The 18951-nt window shown below is 45.7% G+C and overlaps 3 protein-coding genes across 5 annotated transcripts in view; all 3 read right to left on the reverse strand.

Annotated features, from left to right (window-relative positions):
* The window catches only part of LOC122890074 (protocadherin gamma-C4), a 165128-nt gene extending 151044 nt beyond the window's left edge, over positions 1 to 14084 (reverse strand). For 2 of the 3 annotated variants that reach the window (XM_044225825.1, XM_044225920.1), the window contains exon 1: positions 5903 to 8496. In XM_044225825.1, the coding sequence (XP_044081760.1) occupies positions 5903 to 8323 (2421 nt within the window). In that variant the 5' untranslated portion in view covers positions 8324 to 8496. Of the gene's footprint in view, positions 1 to 5902; positions 8497 to 11473 lie in introns of those variants that run through there. The other variant, XM_044225811.1, reaches the window with a different exon arrangement.
* LOC122890191 (protocadherin gamma-A5-like) lies at positions 3268 to 3951 on the reverse strand. Its single transcript, XM_044225931.1, has 2 exons — positions 3698 to 3951; positions 3268 to 3401 (listed from the first exon to the last, which is right to left on the reverse strand). Exons 1-2 carry the CDS (start codon positions 3903 to 3905, stop codon positions 3346 to 3348), a joined length of 264 nt encoding a protein of 87 aa, XP_044081866.1. The 5' UTR covers positions 3906 to 3951; the 3' UTR covers positions 3268 to 3345.
* A 1714-nt stretch (positions 14085 to 15798) lies between the features above and the next one.
* Positions 15799 to 18951, reverse strand: LOC122890245 (protocadherin gamma-B1-like). The gene has a single exon (XM_044225954.1). The coding sequence runs from the start codon at positions 18806 to 18808 to the stop codon at positions 16352 to 16354; it is 2457 nt and encodes an 818-aa protein (XP_044081889.1). The 5' UTR covers positions 18809 to 18951; the 3' UTR covers positions 15799 to 16351.

The raw sequence follows: 18951 nt of genomic DNA on the forward strand, positions 1-18951 counted from the left end.
ATCAGCTATATCCATATATAAATATATATGGATCTCCTTCAGTATATAAATATTGGATCCCCTTGAAGTAATTATTTAAAAAACAAAAATTAGGTGCTCATAGGTTCCCACATCTAACAACAAACCCTTGTTTGGTCAGGTAATGTAGCCTACCATCCCACCATAGTATTTTATTGCTATTTCTTCCATTTAGTCCACTTTGCAGCTGACGAGGTTGTTGAAAGCACAATATTTGAAAGATTAAAAATCTTAAGGAGAAACATCTGAAAATCATCTTCAGTAAAATCAGATGTGAAAATGAAGAGGGCAGTTCCTCCATTACACAACAAACACTCAAGAATTTGAAACCCATAGACCTGCATTTCATTAAGAAAAATTAAGAAAAGCCTATCCCTGAGAAATGAATTTTAAAATTTCAATTTTTAATGTGAATTGATTTTCCAAGTACAAATCTTAAGACTCTACTAATAAAGCAGAATTGTACTGACACATGCATAGATGCAAACATTCAAGTAGATACTGATTCTGAAAAATGAAGAGGTTATCTCTAACCAGAAGTGCCAGGTGTAGAGCATTTAATGAATATAGCAGAATCTAATTCTTTGGAGATTTTAAACTATCACAGAATAAAGTGGAGTTTTTAAGATTTATTTATTTTTAGAGAGAGCTTGTGGGGGCGAGGGTGTGAGGAGCAGATGGATAGAGAGAGAAATCTCAAGCAGACTCCCTACTGAGCCAGGAGACCCACGCAGGACTCGGATCCCATGAAGCCAAGGTCCATGACCTGAGCACAAATCAAAAGTCCCACACTTAACTGACTGAGCCACCGAGTGCCCCAAATAAAGTACAGTTTTAAGGTTCCTTCTCACCGATCTCTTATCTCAACAAATATACATGTAATTATAGTAATTACACGGGTTAACCCCAAATTCCCAGACTTGAGAATGCCACAGATTATAAATTTAATCTGTTTTTCTGATTTTTTACCATGTTGAAGTTTTCTATATTCTTCCATTGACTTATTAAAATAGTCTAAATTATTTCCTTATGCAAACAGCAGGTATACTAAAATATCAGTGTTGTATACTATCCTTTCCAAAACATATTCACTATTGGTGTTCACACAAATATCCAAAAGAGAACATTGTATCTAACAACTTGGATTAATCAAACAACTCTTCTATTAACACAGTAACAGTTCTAGTATAAGAAAATTTTGACTAAAGTGATTATGATTACTTTCTTTTAAGCCTATGGATATCAACTAGACTGTCTTGAAATTCACGTACTGAAAAAAGATATTAAACACAAAATATAACTTGAAAACAAATGGAGACAGGATCATCCAATTAAGTCCGTATCTAAATGAAACGTACAATGATTCAGTATTTACATAATTAACCGATTTTGAATGTGGCAGATAAATGATTAAGGAAACAAATGAAAAAAAGCTACAAGCAACCATACTGCAAAAGAAATCTCACCTGCACAGCTCCTAGTTCTTCACTTACATTTATCTTCTCAGATACCAGAAGAGGCTCGCTTTTCCCACAGCTCTCCTGGCTGATGAGCGTGTCCGCATAGTTGGGCTGGGGGAAGATCAGGTGACTCTTGCGCGAGTCCGCGGTGAGGGACACCTCGTGCGAGTAGGTCTGCAGGAAAGCCCGCACCCCGTCCACGCCCACGAAGTGCGAGGCCGGCACGCCCACCAGCCCGCCTCCTGAAGCCTGGAGCACGCGCGACGCGTGCCAGCGCCTCAGCCTGAGCGCCAGCAGCACGATGATGAAGGCGAGGAAGACGCAGGAGACGGCCGCCACCGCCACCACCAGATAGAGCGTGAGGTCCGCATCGTCTGGGTCGGCGGGGGTCCCGATGCTGCCCAGGTCCGCCAGGACGTCGGGGATGCTGTCGGCCACGGCCACGGTGAGCGTGACGGTGGCCGACAGAGGGGGCTGCCCGTGATCCTGCACCGCCACCACCAGGCTCTGCTTGAGCGCGTCTCTGTCCAGCAGGGCCCGCGCTGTGCGCACCTCGCCCGTGTGCAGCCCCACCGCGAAGAGCCCTGGCTCGCTGGCCTTGAGCAGGCGGTAGGACAGCCAGGCGTTCTGGCCAGAGTCTCTGTCCACTGCCACCACCTTGGTGACCAGGTAGCCGGGCTCTGCAGAGCGGGGCGCCAGCTCCACCCCTGTGGAGCCATCCGTGGGAATGCTGGGGTACAAGATTTCGGGGGCATTGTCATTCTGATCCAGGACAAGCAATCTCAGTGACATGTTGCTACTAAGTGGAGGGTCTCCACTGTCACTGGCCATTACCCGCAGCTGCAGGTCTTTAATCTGCTCATAGTCAAAGGAGCCAAGAGCATACAGGATGCCTGTGTTGGAATTAATGGAGACATAGGAGGATACAGGCATTCCTTGAAAGGTGTCCTCAGTCAAAGAGTAAGTGACCTTGGCATTGTTGCCACTATCAGGGTCATGCGCAGTCACAGATAAGATTGAGATGCCTCTGGGATTGTTTTCCAGGATATAGGTGGAGTATGAGGTGTGAGGGAAGATGGGAGGGTTGTCATTGATGTCTGCCACAGTCAGGGAGATCTGGGTTTCTGTAGACAAGGGTGGGTTTCCAAGGTCACTGACAGTGACTGTGATGTTATAATCTGAGATCTCTTCTCTGTCCAAGGCTTTTGTTGTCAATAAGTGATAGTAATTATCAACTGACTTTTCCAGTTTAAAGGGCAAATTCCTGGGGATAGAACACAGAATCTCACCATTTTCTCCAGAATCAGCATCGTGTACACTAAACAGTGCAATTACTGTTCCAGGAGGACAGTCTTCAGAGATGGAACTAGCAAGAGAGGTGAGGATCACTTCTGGGGCATTGTCATTCACGTCCTGTACTGTGATCAGCACCTTAGCGCTCGCCAGAAGAGCCCCCCCATCCTGAGCTACCACTTCCATGAGGTAGAAACTGGATTCTTCATGATCCAGTGATTGCAGAGTTGAGATTTCACCCAGGTTTGAGTCTAGTTTGAAAGTCTCTGAAATTTTGTCTTCTTCATTGCGAAAAGAGTACGTTAATTCCCCATTTATTCCCTCATCTGGATCTGTGGCGGTTAGCGTAAGCAGCTGAGTGCCTACGGGTATGTTCTCTGGTACACTCACAGTGTACTCGGATCGAGTGAACAAGGGCGCGTTATCGTTTGCGTCAAGAACCATCACATGTATGTGCATAGTACTAGAGAGTATGGGGTCTCCGCCATCTAAAGCTGTAAGGAGGAGGTCGTGGACAGCTACTTTCTCGCGGTCTAAGGGCCGTTCCAGTACAAGCTCCGGATATTTTTGTCCATCAGCTCCACTTTTCTCCTCCAGAGAGAAATGCATATTGCGGCTGAGCTGGTAACTCTGGAGGGAGTTCACACTCACATCAGCATCTCGAGCGAAGGGAAGCACTAATCGCGTTCCAGGAGCCGCATTTTCATTAACTTTTACTTTTATTTCCTCATCCCGGAAACGTGGGAAGTTATCATTAATATCTATTATTTCTATTTCTACTCCGTACATCTTCATGTTATTCTCAACTAAGATATTAAAACTCACCAGACACGGGGTGCGCTGAGCGCAGAGCTCCTCTCGGTCTATCCTGTCCGCGGTAACCAAGCTGCCGCTTCGCGGGTTCAGAGCAAAAAGCTGCGTCCTACCTCTGGAGACGATGCGGACTCTGCGCTCCGCCAGCTCCCGGGGCTCCAGTCCCAGGTCCTTGGCGATGTTTCCCACGAATGAGCCTTTGTCCAGCTCCTCCTGCACGGAGTAGCGTATCTGCTCAGCTCTGGCTCCCCATAGCGTCTCCAGGAGCAGAAAGAGCAGGAGCGGCTCTATGCAGCCCCAACCCCTCAGTGGATCCGCCATTGCTTTCTCTCCGACCAGTTTTCTTAGTCCCAATTCCAGCCTGCTGTTTCCTTACTTCTTTCAAGCCAAAGGGAACATGTTACTTGACAGAAATGCAAGCCTATTTCCTAAAACTTCTCCGGTCTGTGTTTGGTGAGGAAGGAGCAGGGAGTCAGGTCGTAATGCAACCAGCTTTTCCACTTTGGTGAACAGCGACGCCCAGAGTCCTAACCAGTTACTACACCAATTCTGTTTTATTTCATAAATGTTTAATTATTTTGTATTTCTAATAATTTTGCTGTATCTTTAACCCATTACCAAGTGACATTGTTTATATTTAATTCTGAAATAGCAAGTCTTCAACAAACCTTGAGATCAACATAATTATTAGATTTTTTTTCCCTTAGGAAATTTTTAATTAAGTGCCACTGAGCCCATGTCCTTTACTTACCTCTTACCTATATTAAGTCTGTTAAATCTGGATATTGGAATTCTTAATTTTGTAGGTTTTAAAATGTCATCTTTTTATTAGGATATATTTATTAAAATGTGTCCACTATGCAGAAAAATGTCAAGAAAACAAACCTAGCTCCCATTGCAGTTTTGCAAAAATGCCTACTGATTCAAGAAAATTGTATTATATGTCATAAAAGAAAAAATAAAGGGGCATTTTGTTACTTGTGAACAATTTGAGAAAGTTCCCAGATTTTCACACCAAGCATTTGGCAGCTACACTCTATCAGACTAAGAATTTGAGCTGGGTTAACTACACATTATCTACATTTTTCAAATACCATGTCTAAATTGGAGTTAGGCATTTTACAGTGACAGACTCTTAGGGAAATCAGTATAGTGACTGAAGGAAAGGGCTTTAGTTCATCACCTATGCAGAGAAACATGTCCAGATACTTAGTGAGAAGGCACCGAGTGGCCTTCCTATATTGGGAAAGATATTTAATGTTATCACCTTCAAATGGTTGCAGGAGAAAAAATGTCTCATGATTGGGAAAAGAGAACATTACAGAGAGTCAATTAAGTGAGAAAAGCAATTTTTACCCAATGACATCTTCATAGGAAAAGAAAGAAAATGAAGACATTTTATATCTATAATTAGGAAATTCCAAAAAGGTTTTAAGTAAACAATGTGAGTACAGTTTGCAAAATTTTTTCAATGTACAATTTTTCATAAAAGCAATCTGTTACTATGAATGAGAAAGATTTCTCCCATTTAATAAATACACTCATAAAACAGACACTACAGACCTCAAAAGTTGCCCTTCCTTTAAAAACAGATCTGAGATATCAAGACACTTAGCTTGAAAAGACACTTAGAATGCTGGTCTACAATTCATTTCTACCCATGCCCTGACGATGGCAAGCCATGACATTGAGTAAATTCTTTTTCTTTTTTTGGTTCCCAGTTTTCCCAAACTAGCAACACAGATCTCTTCACTATGAAGTGCTATAATTCTAAGAGGAAGTAAAACTAAAACTGGAGTAATAAAGACCCTGAAGGTGAAAGGAATAGCTTAATTCCTACAGTAATGGTATTTCAGAGGAAAGGAATATAAAGATGAGAAAGATAAGTATTTCATGTAATACAGGCCTGTAGTTATGGACAGATAAATCTCCTGTATCAGACAAAAACATATGTTAGGGGGGCGCCTGGGTGGCTCAGTGGGTTAAGCCGCTGCCTTCGGCTCAGGTCATGATCTCAGAGTCCTAGGATCGAGTCCCACATCGGGCTCTCTGCTCAGCAGGGAGCCTGCTTCCTCCTCTCTCTGTGCCTGCCTCTCTGCCTGCTTCTGATCTCTCTCTGTCAAGTAAATAAAAAAAAAATCTAAAAAAAACACATATGTTAGGGATTTAGTTAGATACAACTAAGATAATTAAGGCAGAAAACTGCTTATTGAATCCACAAGACAAAATATGAAGTTGAGACTTAAACCCCAGTTCAGTGATTTGTTAACAAACACTGACACCCAAAGTGCAAATAAGTCAAGTAAATTAAAGCTCACCTTTAAAATAACATCTGATGCAAACGGGACACCAGCGCCTTCATGATTTGTGTTTGGTACCCAAGAGACATCTTCACAGAGGAGATCCTGAGAGGGAGTCACTTCTGGGGTGACAGTAAGAAAATTAAACTCTGTCTTAGCTGATTGTGAGGCAACGCACAGATTGTAGGAATAAGGCAAAGTCCCTTCACTGTAGGTGGGAGGAACCACAGGTCCTGACTTGACACACAGACCAGGCTGAAAGCAGCCCCAGGAGGCAGGGCTGGAGGAGCGGCGCAGGCTCAGGGCAACTGCCAGAATCACCGCAAGGAGGAACAACACCGAAATCAAGGCCAAAGCCACCACCAGGTAAAACTGCAGCTCGGCCTGGGGATCAGAGGGCTCAGGGCGGTCGCTGACATCCGGCAGCACCTCTTGTAAGCTGTCGGCGAAAAGCAGGAGCAGCGTAGCCGTGGCCGAGAGCGGCGGCTGTCCCCCATCCCGCACAGCGACCAGCAGGCGCTGGCGGGCCGCGTCCCGGTCGCCCAAAGCACGCGCCGTGCGCACCTCGCCCGTGCGCAGCCCCAGGCTGAAGAGTCCCGGCTCGCTGGCCTGCAGCACGTGGTACGACAGCCAGGCATTGTGTCCCGAGTCGGCGTCCACCGCCACCACCTTGGTGACCAGGTAGCCGGGCTGCGCGGCGCGCGGCACCGTGTCGAACAGCGCCGAGCCGTCGGGCCCCAGCGCCGGGTACAGCACCCGCGGCGCGTTGTCGTTGCGGTCGCCCACCAACACGCGCAGGCTCACGTTGGCGCTGAGCGCGGGCGAGCCCTGGTCGCGCGCCTGCAGGGTTAGCTCGAAGGCGCGCAGCTGCTCGTGGTCGAAGGCGCGCTGCGCGAACACCATCCCGCTCTGCGCGCTCACGGACACGTAGGACGCCAGCGCCCGTGGCTCCAGGTCGCTGGCGACGATGGAGTAAGAGACGCGACCGTTGGGCCCCAGGTCGGGGTCGGAGGCACTGACTTGGGCAATTGAGGCGCCTGGAGGATTGTTCTCTGCCACATGAATGACGTACGAAGGCTGTTGGAAAACCGGCGCGTTGTCGTTGACATCTGCGATGTGCAGGGTGATGTTAGTCCTGGAGGAGAGGGGCGGCTTTCCCCTGTCGGTGGCCAATACAATGATGTTGTATTCTGGAATCTCCTCCCGGTCCAGAGGCCCATGTGTCACTAGCTTGTAATAGTTCTTCGAGTAAGATTTCAGCATAAAGTCGGCCTTTCCCAAGATTTGGCAGTAAACTTCTCCATTTTCTCCAGAGTCTCTATCCCTTGTTTTTATTAAGGCAATCACTGTTCCTGGTGGTGAATCTTCTGGCAGGGGCGTAAACACTGAAGTGATAATCACTTCAGGTGCACAATCATTCTCATCGACAATTTCAACTTGGACACTGCAGTGTGCCGCTAGATCTCCAGGATCTTTTGCTTCTACACTGAAAGTGTAACTATTAGCAATTTCAAAATCAAAATCATCCTTTGTCGTGATTTCGCCTGTTATTTTATCTAAGTTAAAGAACCGTTCCACTAGTTCGTCCACATTATGAAAGGAGTAGGTGATCTCTGCATTGACACCCTCGTCCTGGTCAGTAGCTGTTACTTGAAGCACGGAAAAGCCTTGGGGCACACCTTCCTGCAAGCTGACCTTGTATATGTCCTGGATGAACACTGGGGGGTTATCGTTAGCATCAGTCACTTGGATTTGGATCTGAGCGGTGCCACTTTGGGGTGGGTCCCCACCGTCCACAGCTATTAGAACCAATTGATGGAAATTCTGTTCTTCTCTGTCTAAAGAATGTTTCAGAACCAACTCAGGATATTTACGTCCATCTGCAGTCTGTTTCTCTGTGAGCTCAAAGTGCCCATTGTCATTAAGATGGTATCTTTGCAGTGAATTTGGACCAACATCTGAATCCAGGGCCGGATCCAGTGGAAACGTTTTACCTGGCTTGGTGGATTCTACAATTTTTAATTCAATCTTATTCTGTTTGAATAGCGGGGTGTTGTCATTTATATCCTGCACTATTACTGCTACATGGAAAATATTTAGTGGGTTCTCAGCGACAGTATCGAAATCCAGAATACACAGAGGCTTCTTTCCGCATATCTGCTCTCGGTCTATTCTGTTACTCACAAGTAAGTCCCCACTCTTAGGGTTTACAGTGAAATATTCTTTCTCCGCGCTAACCCGCAGCTTCCGGGCTGGCAAGTCCTGGACACTGAGCCCCAGATCCTTGGCGAGATTTCCTACCACTGAGTTTTGGGCCAGCTCTTCCGGAATTGAATACCGGATTTGATTCGGGAGAGCCCCGCGGAACAAAGACAGCAGGAAAGCCAACAATACCTGCCGCCACAGCGCTGGGCCGCTCCTCTCTGTGCTCTGCCTCATCCTGTCTCTCTCCACGGTGGCTCTGCTTTTTGGTCGGGAGGAGAAATAAGTCCTCTTTGGATGGCAAAGCCCAAATAGGGTCTCTCTTCCTGCTTTTGTTTTCTGTATCTGAATCTTTACTGGTCTCCTCTAAGCTGCTGGTTAGAGCAGGAAGTTACCCTCTAAGAGGCTCCCAAGAGCTTCTTCTCTCACTTTTTTGACCTACAGCGACACCCAGAGGTTTTCCGTGGAACCGTACCAATTGCTAGTAAACGTTTTGCAAATATATTTCTTTTCTGAATTTACAGAGACTATTTGTTTTTAAAATGGTATATATTCACATAGCTCCAAACTGAAAAGGTACTTACAACATACTGTCCTCCTCTCTGCTTTCAACAGTACATTTCTCCCAAGAGAAATAAGTGTTATGTTTATTTGTGTGTACCATTCTGGAAATGTTTGTACAGTGCAGATTTTTACAAATGTTATCCTCCCTTCAATATGTAAATATACAATATAATGTGTTTTGCATCTTGCTTTTTTCACTCATTATATCTTGAAGTTATTTCGTATCAGTAGATAAAGAGCTTTTCCATTTATTTCTTCCATTATATTGTTGTACAATAAGTTACTTAACCAGAAATACTAGTTTCTAAAAGAAACCCAGTGCCCATTCAAACAAAAATACATTTTCAGTGTGAAATTAGGGTAAAAATTATCTACTTCTCTCTTAGACATTTAAAGTATGTTTCACTCTGATTCTGGAATGTATTCGTAATGCCACCATCCAAATATGCTTGACACAGTTTCAGGTCAATCGATATTTCCAAATTTTATTTTAAAGTTTCAGTATTTTAAATAATCTCCCCAGAATCTTTCTCAATATTATCTCCTCTCTCCTTTCCCCATGCCAGCTAACTGCATCACATGATGATCTGTTTTTCTATGTATCACAACACAGTTTCCCACAAAGACAAAAGCATTTAGAAACTAAAATGCTCCTTTTGAATGAACTGAGGCATTGTCCACAATCTACTGCTACAATTCCCTGCTATCTAACACAATCTACTGCTATAATTACCTGCTATCTAAAGAGCACTAATTTGTGTGGCCCTAGACATTCATGAATTCTTAGTTAATTCACAGAACTTAAGGAAGGCACAAGGAAGAAAAGTGTTGCATATCCCTCCCACACAAAATAGTTCCCTGATATCAGATCATCCCAGAGATATCTCAGGGCTAACCGAGAGTAATTTTTAGGAACAGGGATGAGGCCTACTTAATAAGTAGGATAAATCATATCAATTCAGAATCCAAGTTACCTAAACTTTATAAGTGACTCTCGTGATGAAAAAGGAAAGTTGTTTTTTTTTCTCAAAGATTTTATTTATTTATTTGACAGAGAGAAATCACAAGTAGATGGAGAGGCAGGCAGAGAGAGAGAGAGAGAGGGAAGCAGGCTCCCTGCGGAGCAGAGAGCCCGATGCGGGACTCGATCCCAGGACCCTGAGATCATGACCTGAGCCGAAGGCAGCGGCTTAACCCACTGAGCCACCCAGGCGCCCGAAAAAGGAAAGTTTTGAAAGTTATGTTTTCCTTAGAAATCGAGAAGGATCTCATAGTGATGCCATAATAGAAAATTTAGAAATTATTAAAATTACTCCTTCAGTCTACTTGAAGATGAATGAAATAAAAATGGGCAATATTTTTGATAATCACAGAAATGCACAAAGGAATCATACATAGTGACTGCTGATGCATCTCAGAAACTGCAACAACAAAATACTTGAAATACGTCAATCCAATTGAGCAGCTATCCCCATTAAAATTATATCTAAAAGTTAATATTTTCTCCAGTATTTATAAGTTGCCACTGTTTAATTATATAGCTTTTTAAGATTTTACTTATTTATTTGACAGAGAGAGATCACAAGTAGGCAGAGAGGCAAGAAGAGAGAGAGGAGGAAGCAGGCTCCCCGCTGAGCAGAGAGCCTGATGTGGGGCTCAATCCCAGGGCCTGGAGACCACAACCCCAGTCAAAGGCAGAGGCTTAACCCACTGAGCCACCCAGGCGCCCCTGCCACTGTTTAAATGTAATGGAAAATACCCTTTCAAGGAAATAAAGAAAACTTAAACCCAAGTGTAAAAAAGAGTAAATTTAAAAATAGTCTAGAATCAATAACAGCTTCATAGAATACTTCACTATGCTTTTACACAATTGCCTTTCATTTCTGTTCTTCTTTTTTTTAAAGATTTTATTCATTTATTTGACAGAGAGATCACAAGTAGGCAGGGTGGGGCGGAAGCAGGTTCCCCGCTGAGCAGAGAGCCCAATGGAGGGGGGGTTATCCCAGGACCCTGAGAACATGACCTGAGCCAAAGGCAGAGGCTTAACCCACTGAGCCACCCAAGCGCCCCTCTTTTTTTCTTTTTTGAAGGTCATTCTCTAGGGTGCCTGGGTGGCTCAGTTGGTTAAGCATCTGACTCTTGACTTCAGCTCTGGTCTTGTCCTCAGGATTGTGAGTTCTAGCCCTGCCTTGAGCTTCACGCTGGGTTTGGCACCTACTTAAAAAAATAAAAAATAAAAGCTATCTCACCATCCAACATGGGGGCTCAAACTCATGACCCAAAGATCAAGAGTCCCACGGTCTACCTACTGAGCAAATGCCCTGCATTTCACAGTTCCATTCTATCCTTTCACTAATGCCTAAATGAAAAATGGCACTTAAAGAAGAGAGGCTGAGGTATACAATTAAGATACTGTTCCTGAAACTGTAACTAAATGAAGACTACAAATATTAAGTAATGAACTTTAAGTAGTAATTACTATTGATTATTCTTGAGGGATCATCTGCCGCTTCCTTTTATTTTGATTTATTCATTTTTATAGATGAAAGAGAGCATGCACAAGCAGAGCGAGCAGCAGGCTCCCAGTGGAGTGAGAGCCTGAGGTGGGGCTCCCTCCCAGACCCTGGGATCATGACCTGAGCCAAAAGCAGACTTAACCAACTGAGACACCCAGGCGCCCCATGCCCCTCCCCTTTAAAGTAATAGAATACTAAAAAAGAAGTGTTTTTACTTCACATATTACATAATATGTCTATTACCTTATACAACTGGAGACGTTTATATAGCTCTCTGGCTGTGTTTTGTGTGGCAAGATTGACTCACCTGTTGAAGAATAGGATCTCCTTTTGTTTCAAGTAAATCCTGAGTTACCAGAAGAGGCTCGCTTTTCCCACAGCTCTCCTGGCTGATGAGCGTGTCCGCATAGTTGGGCTGGGGGAAGATCAGGTGACTCTTGCGCGAGTCCGCGGTGAGGGACACCTCGTGCGAATAGGTCTGCAGGAAAGCCCGCACCCCGTCCACGCCCACGAAGTGCGAGGCCGGCACGCCCACCAGCCCGCCTCCTGAAGCCTGGAGCACGCGCGACGCGTGCCAGCGCCTCAGCCTGAGCGCCAGCAGCACGATGACGAAGGCGAGGAAGACGCAGGAGACGGCCGCCACCGCCACCACCAGATAGAGCGTGAGGTCCGCATCGTCTGGGTCGGCGGGGGTCCCGATGCTGCCCAGGTCCGCCAGGACGTCGGGGATGCTGTCGGCCACGGCCACGGTGAGCGTGACGGTGGCCGACAGAGGGGGCTGCCCGTGATCCTGCACCGCCACCACCAGGCTCTGCTTGAGCGCGTCTCTGTCCAGCAGGGCCCGCGCTGTGCGCACCTCGCCTGTGTGCAGCCCCACCACGAAGAGCCCTGGCTCGCTGGCCTTGAGCAGGCGGTAGGCCAGCCAGGCATTCTGGCCAGAGTCTCTGTCCACCGCCACCACCTTGGTGACCAGGTAGCCAGGCTCTGCGGATCGGGGCGCCAGCTCCACACCTGTGGAACCGTCAGTGGGGAGAGAGGGGTACAGGATTTCAGGGACATTGTCATTCTGGTCCACAATGAAAATATGCAAGGACACATTGCTGCTGAGTGGAGGGTTCCCACTGTCGCTCGCTCTCACCAATAGTTGCAGGTCTTTAACCTGCTCAAAGTCGAAGGAGCACAGTGCATACAGGACACCAGTATCAGAGTTGATGGAAACATAGGAAGACAGAGACAGCCCATGGAGTGTGTCTTCAGCCAAGGAGTATGTGACTCTGGCATTCTCAATGCTGTCAGGGTCTTGGGCAGACATGGATAAAATGGAGGCTCCTCGGGGGTTGTTTTCAGGAATGTAGGCAGAATAGGAAGCATGAGGGAAAGCAGGTGGGTTGTCATTGATGTCTGCCACCTGCAGTGAGATGTGAGTTTCTGTAGAAAGTGGTGGCATTCCATGATCAGTGGCAGTTACCGTGATATTATATTCTGAAACTTCTTCTCTATCCAGTGTTCTGCATGTCAATAGCCGATGATAATTTCCATAGGTCTTTTCAAGTGTGAATGGCAGATTATCCAGAATAGAACATGTGACAAAGCCATTCTCTCCTGAATCACTATCGTGCACATTGAAAAGTGCAATTACTGTACCTGGCGGAGAAGTTTCTTGGACAGAGTTGGCAAGAGATGTAACAGTGACTTCTGGAGCATTGTCATTTACATCCAAAACTGTCACCAGTACCTTACTTCTGGCTCGGAGACCAGGTCCATCATGGGCTTCTACATCTATATCATAGAATCCAGAGTCTTCATAATCTAGATCCCCCAATACTGTTATGTCCCCAGTCAAAGAATTCAACTGGAATAGTTGGGACATTTTATCTCTCACTTTACGGAAAGAATAGGTTACTTCTCCATTGGCTCCTTCATCTGGATCAGTGGCTTTTACAGTGAGTAGCCGGTAGCCCACTGGCACGTTCTCTGGAACCTTCACGTGGTATTCTGGCTGAGTGAATACGGGAGCATTGTCGTTGGTATCCACAAGTGTTACATGAATCTTGACAGTACCAGAGTGAGCCAGGTTACCCCCGTCAAAGGCGGTGAGAAGGAGGTGGTGAACCGCCTCCTCTTCTCTGTCTAGAGCAAGCTCCAGCACCAGCTCAGGGTACTTAATGCCGTCTGCTCCACTTTGCACGTCTAGGGAGAAGTGAACATTGGAGCTGAGCTGGTAACCCTGCAGGGAGTTTACCCCAACATCTGGATCAAAAGCTTCAGGAAGAGGAAATCTTGTCCCAGGACTTTCATTTTCAGCCACTTTTATTTCCCTTTGCTCTGTCCCAAAGTTGGGCGCGTTATCATTAACATCGATGATCTCCACTTCTACTCCAAAAATCTTTACTTTGTCCTCCAGAAGAATCTCCAGGCTTACTACACACTTTGGAGATCTATCACACAGCTCTTCCCGGTCTATCCTACCTGCGGTGACCAAGCTGCCGATTCGCGGGTTCAGAGCAAAGAGCTGTGTCTTACCTCTGGAGATGATGCGGACTCCGCGCTCTGACAGTTCCAGAGTCTCCAGTCCCAGGTCCTTGGCGATACTGCCCACGTAAGAGCCTTCCTCCAACTCCTCAGGCACTGAGTAGCGGATCTGTTCGGCCTGGATTTTCCACAGGGCCCCCAGAAGAACGCAGATCCCGACCAGCCGGCTGCATTTGGGGCGATAAGGAGGAGCCGCCATTACCGCCCCTCCTCAGAGCAGCTTCCGCTTGGGCGTTTCCTCAGTGGAGACCGGAGAAGCCCCAGGATATTCAAGGTCCAAGATTTTGTGCTTTCACTGTTGAACGTTAGAGTTCGGGGGTCCAGTCTTTAGCTTTCCTTGAGCCGCAGGGCTAATGCTTTGTGATGCAAAGATCTTGTGGTTTGGCTTAAATTCCTGGTTATCTGTTTCCCCTGGTTGGTGAACAGCGACACTCAGAGTCCTAACCTGTTACTACAACCTATTCTTGGTGAAGAAAAGCACTACCTGTTTATACCATTTCTTTCCCATAACATATTTGTCCCCCCAAAAATAAAATTCAAGCTCCTGTTGTTTTTATTTTTGCAATGAAAATCCAGGCACGATCCAAAGCTTACTGTACAATAAATCTTCCAAACCAATTTACTTATTTTCAAATAAAATATGGTGATTTTTCTAAGAATTTTTTCTCTTTTAAAACTTTTTAAGTTTTTCCATTATTTTTGTTCCTAGTCCATTTTCAGTGCAATGCATTGTGTGAGGGGCACATTTATCCTTTCCAGAAGCAAGGATGAACTTGAAGAATGAAAGAATAGGTGAAAAAACAGTGTCAGGTCAGGGAGGTTGGAGGTCTGAGATCTAGGTCTCTAGGTCCTTACCTATGCAGAAACAAGTTTCCTCACATGAGTTGACCCTTTAGAATCTGGGACAACTTTTCAATTCTTTTGTAAGAAAATATCTACTGTTCAAGAGCTAGTCTTTCTCCTGTGCAAATGAGCTTAGCAAATATGATAATGATTTGGGGAAGCTAATTTGTTCAATAATTTTGTATACACAAGATTTTAGGTCACAGGCTATGTTTGTGATTATTATGTTCACAATGTATTCTCAAACTTTAGAACAGCATCTTTCATAGAGTAGATACTCAAACAGTTTTTCAGTGTTTAATGAGTGCATTACTAATATAACTGCAAAGCCCTAAATCAATGGATAATTAACTCTGATGTTAAAAATAAATAATAAAGAAGACAGAAGAGTTAAACTGAAGCTTTGTCTGTAAAAAGGAGACAATATTCAGTATCTTTTCATATAAGGACAATCCTGAATTTATTATTTTATTATCATTTATTAGTTTACTTTAGGTGTGATTTTAGAAAGAACAACTAAAAGGAAAAATTTTAGTAGTTGTATATATATTATTACTGCATGTTTAAGATTTCTTACACATGAGTACTTTCAGTGATTAACTAATCTTAGAAAATTTAATATAAAGCAGAAAGTAGCCAGTTCTTTAGATTACTCCTCACATAATAATTAGCTTCTAGAAGTTACTTATAAATTTTAATCAGACAAGAAAGCCCAGTATTTATTCAGAATTGTAAAATCATCAGACTTTGGAGAGCAGAGGAAAAGGTAATTTTCACAATCCTCAAAGGAGTCACAAATTGCTGGGGACTGGGAGGTAAATGAGATGTTGTGAAAAAATTTGATTCGCTTCTCAGAAACCTATACTTAAAAAAAAAAGAAACATGGAAGAGGCTTTATATACAAAAGTTTCAATACATTCCTTATTATTACAGTCAAAAAGTGGAAAGAGTAAAAAATTATTTCAGAATGGTTAAGATTATTTGTTCAAAGATTTTATTTTTTGTAAAGATTGTATTTATTTGACAGAGAGAGAGAGAGAAAGAGCACAAGTAGATAGAGCAGTAGACAGGAGAGGGAGAAGCAGGTGCCCACCCCCCAGCAGAGAGCTGGACACCATGCTCAATCCCAGGATTCTGGGATCATGACCTGAACAGAAGGCAGACGCCAAACCAACTGAGTCACCCAGGTGTCCCTAGAGATCTTATTTTTAAGCAATCTTCATACCCAACATGGGGTTCGAACCCACAACCTGGAGATCAAGACTCACATGCTCTACTGAGCCAGCCAGATGCCCAGAAGATTACTTTTGAATGAGATAATAGAGTGCGAATAAAACTGACCCAAATTAGTGATCCAAATCAGTCTTTGCTACATGTGATAAGCAAAGAAATGCTGAGACTTAATTCCTAAAGTCTTAATTAAAAATACATATTGCAGCAAAAAGATGAAAAAAACCTATATTTGATGAAGATGAACATTAACTTAAGCAGAAAGAACTGTCAGTAAATTCATAGAGAATAAAGCTTGAAGTTCTCCCTTTGGTAGCACCTATACTAAGAATAAAGCTTGAAAAAAAATAGTATCACACATCAGCTAACACAGGCAGTGTTATTACTAAAGGTAGTGGGATCCAAGAACAAGCTCTCTTTAGCAATATTTTCTGAACATACAAAATCGTCAACAGTACAAATTGAGAAGTTCTAATCAGCTAACTACCAAGACTACTGAGCAATCAAGACACCAATCTCCACCCATCCAATACACCTCTCCTACTACTAACATCACTAGGAAAATGAACAATAAAAATAATTATGCACGACTGAGAATAAACGCAGGTTTGCAGAAACTCACGTGAGGCGCAAAAGACGAGTCAGAAACGATTTGGGGGTCTTCACTGCTGACACATACATCCATAGAAGTATCGTCACAAAGGAGATCCCGAGAAGGAACCATGTCTGGTTTCAGGTTGGAAAAAGTAAACTCTGTCTTAGCTAATCGTGAGGCCACGCACAGATTGTAGGAATAAGGCAAAGTCCCTTCACTGTAACTGGGGAGAGCTCCAGGTCCGGACTTGGAACTGAGATCCTGCGGAAAGCAGCTCCAGACAGCCGGGCTGGAGGAGCGGCGTAGGCACAGAGCAACCGCCAGAATCACCGCGAGGAGGAACAACACCGAAATCAAGGCCAAAGCCACCACCAGGTAAAACTGCAACTCAGCCTGGGCGTCAGAGGGCTCAGGGCGGTCGCTGACATCCGGCAGCACCTCTTGTAAGCTGTCGGCGAAAACCAGGAGCAGCGTAGCCGTGGCCGAGAGCGGCGGCTGTCCCCCATCCCGCACAGCGACCAGCAGGCGCTGGCGGGCCGCGTCCCGGTCGCCCAAAGTACGCGCCGTGCGCACCTCGCCCGTGCGCAGCCCCAGGCTGAAGAGTCCCGGCTCGCTGGCCTGCAGCACGTGGTACGACAGCCAGGCATTGTGTCCCGAGTCGGCGTCCACCGCCACCACCTTGGTGACCAGGTAGCCGGGCTGCGCGGCGCGCGGCACCGTGTCGAACAGCGCCGAGCCGTCGGGCCCCAGCGCCGGGTACAGCACCCGCGGCGCGTTGTCGTTGCGGTCGCCCACCAACACGCGCAGGCTCACGTTGGCGCTGAGCGCGGGCGAGCCCTGGTCGCGCGCCTGCAGGGTCAGCTCGAAGGCGCGCAGCTGCTCGTGGTCGAAGGCGCGCTGCGCGACCACCACCCCGCTCTGCGCGCTCACGGACACGTAGGACGCCAGCGCCCGTGGCTCCAGGTCGCTGGCGACGATGGAGTAGGAGACGCGACCGTTGGGCCCCAGATCCGGGTCAAAGGCGCTGACTTGTGCAATAGAGGCGCCAGGAGGATTGTTCTCTGCCACGTGGACCAAGTAGGAGGCCTGGTGGAAAATGGGCGCGTTGTCGTTGATATCGCTGATCTGTAGGGTGACGCTTGTACTGGAGAATAGGGAGGGCTTGCCCTTGTCAGTGGCGGTGATAGTGACATTGTACTCGGCCATCTGCTCCCTATCTAGGGCACTGTCAATCACCAGCTTGTAATAATTCTTGGAGGTGGATTCTAATTTGAAAGGAACATCTTCCTGAATATAGCAGGTCACCAGACCGTTTTGCCCAGAGTCACGGTCTCTCACTTTAAAGAGGGCTACTACAGTTCCAAGGTCTGAGTCCTCAGGAATCTGGTTAGAATAGGACATCAGTGTGACTTCTGGGGCATTGTCATTCTCATCAACAATTTCAATCTGAACATTACAGTGAGCTGTGTGCACCCCTCCATTCTTGGCTTCTATAACCAACATGTATCTATTTGTCTTTTCAAAGTCCAATGTACCATTGGTTGTAATGTCACCAGTATTTGGATTGAGATTGAAGAGGAGGCTGGTACTTGTTGGGGCACTGAGAAAGGCATAGGTGATCTCTGCATTATCACCCTCGTCCTGGTCGGCAGCCATCACTTGGAGCACAGAGGTCCCCGTGGGCACATTTTCTTGGAGGCTAACTCTGTATGTGTCCTGGCTGAACACTGGAGCATTATCATTGGCATCAGTGACCTGAATCCGGATCTGGGTGGTGCCGCTTAGTGGAGGGTCTCCACCGTCCATGGCGGTCAGGATTAACTGGTGGGAGCTCTGCTGTTCTCTGTCCAGAGGTTTTTCCAGAAGTAATTCTGGGTATTTACTTCCATCAGGACTTTCCTTCGTTGTCACAGAGAAGTGTTCGTTGGAGTTGATAGTGTATATCTTTAGTGAGTTACTTTCTACATCTTCATCTTGTGCAGAATCCAGAGGGAATTTTACACCTGGTAAGGCTGACTCACAGATTTCCAAGTCAATGACTTTTGCAGTGAAACGTGGTGCATTGTCGTTAATATCTTGGATTGCAACAATCACGTGGAAAACATTCATTGGATTTTCAGCAACCATTTCAAATTCTAGTGCACACTCGGATTTCCTTCCGCAGATTTCCTCTCGATCTATTCTACCGTTCACTAACAAATCCCCACTCTCTGCATTCACACTGAATAAATTCTCTGCACTAACCCGCAGTTTTCGAGCTGGCAGTTCCTGGACATTGAGCTTCAGGTCCTTGGCAAGATTCCCCACCGGCAAGCCCTTGGCCAGCTCCTCCGGAATAACGTACTGGATCTGCTGGGAGATAGCCCCCCACAACAAAGAGAGCAGGAAGAGAAACAGTACCTGAATTTTCATTGGTTCAGCTTTTCTGGAGCTTCTTTGCATTTTTTGAACTCCCTGGGAAGCTTCTTTTCAGAATGTCTCTGGGATGTTTAAAAAAAAAAAAAGCAGTGACAGCACCTGGACTTTTGTAATTTGAGGGTAGGACTTCAGTTGGTGGGTGTACAGGCGCTGCCTCCGCGTTCTGA

This window comes from Neovison vison, chromosome 1, assembly GCF_020171115.1.
Source record: "Neovison vison isolate M4711 chromosome 1, ASM_NN_V1, whole genome shotgun sequence".
Taxonomy (NCBI): Eukaryota; Metazoa; Chordata; class Mammalia; order Carnivora; family Mustelidae; genus Neogale; species Neogale vison.

Bases quoted from the DNA above. Each gene is read 5' to 3' on its own strand.
- LOC122890245 (XM_044225954.1), bottom strand. From the start codon at position 18,808: ATGCAAAGAAGCTCCAGAAAAGCTGAACCAATGAAAATTCAGGTACTG.
- LOC122890191 (XM_044225931.1), bottom strand. From the start codon at position 3,905: ATGGCGGATCCACTGAGGGGTTGGGGCTGCATAGAGCCGCTCCTGCTC. The intron at 3,402-3,697 runs GTAGGACGCAGC...AACTCCCTCCAG, and splicing joins AGTCCGCATCGTCTCCAGAG to AGTTACCAGCTCAGCCGCAA.